General features: G+C 35.5%; 1 protein-coding gene across 1 annotated transcript; it reads left to right on the forward strand.

Moving 5' to 3' along the window:
• Positions 1–5,078: 5,078 nt before the first annotated feature.
• Positions 5,079–5,993, forward strand: LOC101132193 (putative olfactory receptor 2W6). Its single transcript, XM_004043482.4, has one exon. The coding sequence runs from the start codon at positions 5,079–5,081 to the stop codon at positions 5,991–5,993; it is 915 nt and encodes a 304-aa protein (XP_004043530.4).
• The last annotated feature ends 2,650 nt before the right edge of the window (positions 5,994–8,643 follow it).

The raw sequence follows: 8,643 nt of genomic DNA on the forward strand, positions 1-8,643 counted from the left end.
TATGTATATTTTTCTACAGCTAGAAGAGAGAATTTTGAATGTTCTCACCACAAAGAAATGATAAATGTATGAGGTGATGGCATGCTAAATACCCTGATTTTTTTTTTTTTTTCCTGAGACGAGTCTCACTCTGTCGCCCAGGCTAGAGTGCATTGGTGCGATCTCAGCTCACTGCAACCTCCACCTCCTGGGTTCAAGCGATTCTCCTGCCTCAGCCTCCTGAGTAGCTGGTACTACAGGCACGTGCCACCATGCCTGGCTAATTTTTGTATTTTTTTAGTAGAGATGGGATTTCACCATATTGGACAGGCTGGTCTTGAACTTCTGACTTCATGATCTGCACCTCAGCCTCCCAAAGTGCTGGGATTACAGGCGCGAGCCACCGCTCCCAGCCTAAATGCCCTGATTTGATCATTATATAATGCATACATTGCAAAATATGACACTGTACACCATAAATATGTACAATTATTATGCATCAATTTAAAAAATATTTTTTAATATAAAAAATTTTTGAAAGAATAAAAAGCATAAATTGAAAATCCACTTCCTTCAAAATCCAGTTATCTTGGCATATTCATGTAAATTATAATATTTTAGAAATGGGGATGCATTATAACTGAAATTTTGAAACACAATTTTTCAAAAGTTAATGTATTTTATTTAATATATAACTATATTTTAATAATTTCAATTTTAATATAGTATTCTTTAACAATTTCTATTTACTCTCTATTTAATACGTTTTAATATGTTTAAAAATATATTTGAAATATTTACTATGTAATACACTCAAAATATGTTTAAAATATTTTTGTTTAGCTTCCGTATCAACACACACACACACATACACACACATGCACACACACACACACGCACACACTGCATTTTTCTGTGACTTTATACTTTTTATTTATGAATGTACATATACTTAACCATTATTCAGTCAATGAACATTTATTTAGTCTGTTCCCTTTTTTTTATCCACAATATAACTGTGCTATGTATATATCTTTTTGCACTTATGTAAGTGTTTCTAACAATAAATTCCTGAAAGTGGAATTATTGGGCTAAAGACTTGTGCATTTACCAAATTTCCAAAAATCTGGCAAAACAATCCTCCCAAAATTTAAAACTGATTTACATTCTCACACACAGTTTATGAGAGTGCCATTCTCTATTATCATATACTGAATATGACCCAACTGAAAAGTATGTGCAACATGACACCAGAAAAATAATTACTGATTGTTGTGTTAATTTGTACTTATGTAATTATGCATTAGGTTGAAAAAATATTACATGTTTTACGACCATATGCATTACAATTTCAGTAAATTGTATCTCACTATCCTTTACCCATTTGCCTTGTCCAGGTAAGCTTAATCCTTTTGATTTGAAAAAGCTTACAAATTGGAAAAAGTTCTTTGATCACTAAAAATATTTGCTGTCTGTTCCACAAATGTGTTGTAAATATTTTTCTCTGTTTTCAAAAACAGAGCAGGATTCATCTGGAAACGTATTGAGCCATTGTGATTTGTTCATTGGCCATAATACTTGATTCTTACATTCCTTTTTACTTCACTCTATTTTGATAACAATTATGAAATGATACAATTTTAAACCCAGATAACATATACATGTTCTGCTTCCGAAATAATTTTTTTTTTTTTTTTGAGACGGAGTCTCGCTCTGTCACCCAGGCTGGAGTGCAATGGCATGATCTCGGCTCACTGTAACCTCCACCTCCTAGGTTCAAGCAATTCTCCTGCCTCAGCCTCCTGAGTAGCTGGTACTACAGGCTGGTACCGCCGCCTTGCCTGGCGAATTTTTGTATTTTTAGCAGAGATGGGGTTTCACTGTGTTAGCCAGGATGGTCTCAATCTCCTGACCTCATGATCCGCCCACCTTGGCCTCCCAAAGTGCTGGGATTACAGGCGTGAGCCACCGCGCCCGGCCCGAAATAATTTTTTTAGGGTCAGTCATGAGTTTCAAATCACATCGATTTGATGAAAACGCAAGCTTTCATCTCTCACAGCAATGAATGTGCTCAATGTTTCTTCTTAAGCTATGCACCTTCCTAAAGAAATCTCTCTAATCCTTCACTTCTCTTAGAGACAATATTATCATTTTGGAGGTTCTTGGGGGCCAATTTTACCTTCTCCAAAGGGTAATCAGTGTGACTTCAGTTTTTTGTTTGAATATAATTTATTGAGCATCAGTCAACCAAATTTCATGTGTTTATTTTGTATGTCATACATTCCAGTAACTTTACCAATCGAACCTGTAAATAAAAGTTACAAATGAAATGACAATGGCAAAAAAAAAAAAACTCTTTGGATTTAATATAATTTTCAATTGAAAATTATATTCAAATATAAATAAATTAGACTTTAATATTCTTTCCTAAGAAAACTGACAAAATCTCAATTTTGGACAAAGAAGTGTTCAAATATTGTTCATATTTGCGCTATGTTGCCAAATTTACTTTTTTGCCCCACCAAACACCAAAAATATTCTACCATAGAAATAAAAAGTCAAATTTTAAGGATATGAACAGCTATGGCCCAGACTAAAACCTAAAAATGGTCCTAAGAGTTTTTATTCCCAGTCATCTGATGATTTCCCTGATGACTGCATGATTTCGCATAAGAATTTACTCTTCTATTTCCTTCTGCAGCACTAGATAATTACCCAAAGGAGCATGCAACCCCCATGATCTTTGCAAGAAAATACGTTATGCCAACTTTCAGGTACCACTTTTGATCCTAAGAAATAAGCCCTCCATTTTTTTCCCCATCTGGGTCTATAAGACCTTTCAAATCTGCCTTGGTTATTTTCTGGAGTCAGCAGGACATCCTTGTCTTGGAGCTTTGGTTGACAACTCCAGAAAGCCTGGTGAACACCAGGTATTTGTCCCAAATGGCAGGTAGACAGAGGAAGAATGTGAACACTGTTTTCTATTACAATTGCCTCTTTTCTCCATAATTTAATTACCCCATTGCAATTACTCCATTTTACCTTTTTCTGAAGTAGTGCAACATCATTACTCTCACTTACATCAAATTGTAAGAAAAGGAATCACGTGGCTTTGTTCCTCTTTTATCTTCAGAAAAAAACTAGAATCTAATGCAGAGAAGAGAGTTTGGGGCTTGTCACCTTGTTTCTTGACAAGTTGAGATCATTGTAATCACTTCTATATGATTTCTGGTGCATTCGTATCATAATCATACTGTTACTTTCTATTTCTATTAACCACATAATCTTCCACAAAATCCTAGATAACAATCCAAGCCAGAGGAAATAACATGAACATTTCTTCTTCCTGTATATTTTGGGAAAGTTGAAACCAGGTAAGCCTAAATGACCAGAGAAAATAGGGAAATTTTTCTTTTACTTTGGTATACAGTATTTGACTATGGAAAATAAATTTACTATAAGAATGCCAATGTCAAGACGTTTTCACCAAAGACAAGTTTTTCATTTGAAAATCAAAATATCTGTGATAAAAATTTAAGTCCTACTCTGTATTTATTTTTTCTCATTTCCTAATTGAATATACTAATTAGAAGCAGCCCTTAATTCTGTAGATTGCATTGTAGTGCGAGGTATATTTCACACCCATATTGTACCTGCTGTTCTGCTATTTTCACACTTCTCCTTTTCTCTGTTATTTCACTTTTATCCTAGTATCCTTTAACCCAGTTATGAGTGTGTATCTTTATGAATCGATCTGACTTTATTCTTCTTAGCCATGTTAGGGTCATTTTTTAAATTTATGTTTTTAAATGATGCTTTTTAAATTCCTTTTTATTTACCACATTCTCCTTCCCTTTGTCTCTACTCGTCCCTATTGCCATGCACCTCTCCTCTGTAAGCTAATCACATTGTTTTTTAACATTTGCAAAAGGCTAACTGAAGATAAAATATATTCAAAATTGCCATTTTATTAATGGACAGAATATGCTCCCTGACTTTGGCAATCTTGGTTGCAAAATTCTCTTGCTTACAAAGACATGAATTGTAGAGATCCAAGTTGACAGTAAGTATTTCACAGGAATAAAGAACTGTGATATTTAGTAGATACAGTTATAACCTGAGTGAAAAGATAACATTAACACTGTAAAGTAGATGCATATTTATGCCACAGTAATTAGATCATAATAGTTCAGCTCATGGTGGGCAGTAATTTCCCTGTGTCTTGTGTTTTTCAAAAATGCAAGTAGTGAGCTCAGCCATGGTGTCACATTTTCAGGTCATTGTCAACATTGAGGGCATGTAGAAGACAGCTATTAGGTGATAATACATTTGCTAACCTTGTTTATAAGAAGAGTTGAAGGAAAGTGAATGTCTTAGACTACAGAAAATTTAGTCAAGACGTAGTAAATGCCTATAATAGGTTAATGGATATTGGCCAGGTGCAGTGGCTCACGTCTGGCCGACATCCATTCGGTTCAGCACTTTGGGAGGCCAAGGCAAGAGAATCACTTGAGGCCAGGAGTTTGACACCAGCCTGGGCAAGATAGTGAGATCTTATCTCTACAAAAACATGAACAAAATTAGCCGGGCATGGTGGTGTGCGCCTGTAGTCCCAGCTACTCAGGAGGCTGAGGTGGGAGGATTGTTTGAACCTGAGAGGCAGAGGTTGCAGTGAGCTGAGGTTGTATCATTGCACACCAGCCTGGGCGACAGAGCAAGACCCTGTCTCAAAAACAAACAAACAAACAAAAAAACAGTTAATGATGTAATATGAAGAGGTATTAGATTGATGTGTATTCAATAAATTTAAAATAGTTTGTCTTGTGCATCATAGGGAGAAAATGTCTACTTAATAAAAAGAGGATTATAAATAAGAATTTCCCAACAATGAAACACTTTGCCTTATGTGTTTGAACAAATGATAAACAGCTTATATAGCTAGCTGGGCAGAAGATATGCTACAATTATTGAATGGGTTGTTAGGCTTGATAGTTATATGTCCCCCCCAAATCCTGACATTCAATGGTATTCAGATATTGCAGATTAAATATTCTTCATTTTGTCCCTACTAGCTATACAGATGATGTGAAAGGAAGGCAATGGAAAAATCCAATGACAGCTCAGCGTATGGTTTTATCTTGGTGGGCTTCTCTGATCGTCCCAAGCTGGAGATGGTGCTCTTTACAGTAAATTTTATTCTGTATTCAGTGGCTGTGCTGGGAAATTCAACCATAATCCTTGTGTGTATATTAGACTCTCAACTTCATACCCCAGTGTACTTCTTTCTGGCAAATCTTTCCTTTCTAGATCTCTGCTTCAGTACTAGTTGCATCCCACAAATGCTGGTAAACCTCTGGGGCCCTGACAAGACTATTAGCTGTGCTGGCTGTGTTGTCCAGCTTTTCTCTTTCCTTTCTGTCAGGGGAATTAAGTGCATTCTTCTGGCTGTCATGGCCTATGACAGCTATGCTGCAGTCTGCAAACCGTTGCGCTATCTGGTCATTATGCACCTCCAGCTGTGTCTAGGACTGATGGCTGCAGCCTGGGGGAGTGGACTGGTCAATGCCATTGTCATGTCACCACTAACAATGACCCTCTCCAGAAGTGGCCGCCGCCGAGTTAACCATTTCCTCTGTGAAATGCCAGCACTGATCAAGATGGCTTGTTTGGATGTTCGTGCAGTGGAAATGCTGGCCGTTCTCATTGTCCTACTGCCCTTCACTCTTATTCTTGTCTCCTACGGCTACATTGCTGCAGCTGTGCTAAGCATCAAGTCAGCTGCCAGGCAATGGAAGGCCTTCAATACCTGTAGCTCTCACCTCACAGTGGTCTCCCTGTTTTATGGGAGCATCATCTATATGTATATGCAGCCAGGAAACAGCTCTTCTCAAGACCAAGGCAAGTTTCTCACTCTCTTCTACAACCTGGTGACTCCTATGTTGAATCTGCTCATCTATACTTTAAGGAATAAGGAGGTGAAAGGAGCACTGAAGAAGGTTTTGGGGAGGCAATAATGAACCGGAGAAGTATGATAAGTTGTGAAGTCTTAGGCAAAATATCTTTTCCAAATACATTTATTTTGTGCTTATAAGAAATCTAGCCAATGTATCAAACATTCTTGGATTTTTAAAGTATGAATACATACACTGAAGTATATCCAAAATCAATATGAATCAACCATAGCTACACTTGATATGAATAAGTCTTAGCCTAATAATATTTAGTAAAAAGAATTAAGTCCCAGAAGAAATGTGAAATGACTCTCATATAGATATAAAATAAATGTGTTAAAGATTTTTATTCAACTCAATCAATGAGGGACCCACACAGATGTAATAACTGGTTCAAAAAAAGTCAAAGAAGCACAAATTTATAAGGAGTAAATCAATGTGGAAATGCATGTGCAAATAGAGGCTAAACTTGCTTCTTCCACTGTGGGAGAGGGAAGTAAATTCAATCTCTATCCAACAGGACTGAATTTGTATGTCATAGACAAGAATTATTTTACATTGCTATCAGTTAATAATTTACAAAATTGTAAAATATCTGCCACAGAATCAGAATCAGATTGTTCAAAGGGATGTCCTCTAGAATCTGGACAATGCGTAATTTTTCATTGAAGCATAAATTTTTCCCTGTAAGTTAAATCCTGTATCTTATTCATGTTACAACACTAAGTATATAGTCTCAAGCCTCTTAATTAACCTGGGTCACACAGAGAATAAGTGGGATTTGAAAATGGTGTATATGATGCCTGAACCTTTGCTGTTAACCACTGAATAATATTGTCTTTGTTATAGAGTGTTGGTGCATAGATCACTCAATAATCAGCCCCAGGCTGTTTGTTTCATCAGTTTGTACAATCCTTCAAGCATGAGGGATATGCTAATAGACTCTCTGAGAGAATTCTCACCACTTATTAATATCAGCCATTTCCACATTGCCCCATGCAAACTCCCCATCCAAATCTTTTCCATGTTTTGGTGGTCAGCTCAATGCAACATACTTATAAAATTGTCTGAGAATCTTTGATTTAAAAATGTTCTAGCTCTCCTTTTAACATATGGCATTTTTATACACTGAAATGACGGGTTTTCTACTCCATATTATACTTATGTATTTCTCATGTCTCCTACTAGATTGTAAGTTCCTTGATGGTAGGGCTGTTTATTTTCTTAATCTCTCTTAGCATCATTCCAGGTATTAAGTTGATATCAAAGTGCCTTGCAGATAATAAGTGATCAATAGTAGCTTGGGGTGATTATTAATTTTAACTGATTAATTATTTCTTCCATAAATTACTTCTTCTTTTTTAATTGATGCCACTATCTAATTCTGTCTCTGTTCTTCAAAATTACAAATAAATCTATAACAATATAATGTCTCAGTTTAAAGCTATTGTCAAAAGTTTTATACTTTTCTTTCTTAATTCAATGTAAACTCTACAATAAGAGAAAAAAATAGTCATTAAGGAATTTCTTACCATGGGTATCAAAAGTCATACCCATATTTTTGGAATAAAAACCTTTCTTTCTTAAATATGCATTATAAACTCAAGAGAAATTGTGATGAATTCTGCCACAGTCTAAGAATTAGTGTTTAAGAATTAGTTTGAGAATTAGTTAAGAATTAGTTTGATCACACATGTTTGAATTAACTAAGAGTTAACACCATCTGGACAGATCATTTCCAGTGATATGAAAGTTAGTTTTGGCCACAACATGTTGATTATACCTCTAACTCTGATTATACCTCTAAGTCAATTTTATAAAGATAAAATCTTGATAGTATTTGTTCTTAGTTTTAAAGAGTGTCTGCCTCAATATGCCCCAATGTATCCAAATAAATAGGTAATCACTCCCTTAATGCAATTAATTTGGTCAGTCTAAAAAGAATTAGGGCCAGAGGTAACTTTTTATGTGGGACTCAAAATCCTACCAGTGTTACACATTACAAATATTTATGATTTGCAGACATAACACATTCATTGGCAAGTAAGTGCAATAAATTTACAAGTTATTTTGCCAAAATATGTCAAGTAACATTTTATTCACTTGCACAAAAATAAATATATCATCTGTGCGATAGAAATATCTGATGACAACAACAGTGCAGCATTCTCATTTCCAGAAGAAAGGTGAATTGGCTCTCATATAGATATAAAATTACTGCTAAAATCCCCGCTATGCTGCAGTCTGCAAAACCTTTGTGCTATATGGTCATTATGCACCCCCAGCTGTGTCTACAACAACAGTGCAGCGTTGGCATGCATGTGACAACAGTGCATCCAATCCTCTTTGGATTGGCATAAGAAGGATATTTCTCCCCTCATTAAAATGGTTTTCTCTCATGCAATTTCCTTATAGTCTCAAGTTCATTATTCCCTATTTGTTACCCATTTCCCATTGTTAAACATTAAAACCAGCAAAAATATTTTTTAAAAAAGCTTCTGTAAATATAAGTGGGAACATATATGTTTGCAATTCATAGATGTGCTGGAAAGTTATGAAGGCCAGTGGGAGTGATTATATTTACATAATACCAAATTTTACACCGAAAATAGAAATTACTTTTAATGAAGGTACTGCAATGAGCAGGTGGAAAAAATGCTTTAAATGAACTTACTTTTGTCTCTGGTGCAGAGTTGCATATACCATTTTTTAA

Source organism: Gorilla gorilla, chromosome 5, assembly GCF_029281585.2.
Source record: "Gorilla gorilla gorilla isolate KB3781 chromosome 5, NHGRI_mGorGor1-v2.1_pri, whole genome shotgun sequence".
NCBI classification, from domain to species: domain Eukaryota; kingdom Metazoa; phylum Chordata; class Mammalia; order Primates; family Hominidae; genus Gorilla; species Gorilla gorilla.

What these genes read in the sequence shown, in the direction of transcription:
- LOC101132193 (XM_004043482.4), top strand. Translation starts at nt 5,079, where the DNA reads ATGGAAAAATCCAATGACAGCTCAGCGTATGGTTTTATCTTGGTGGGC.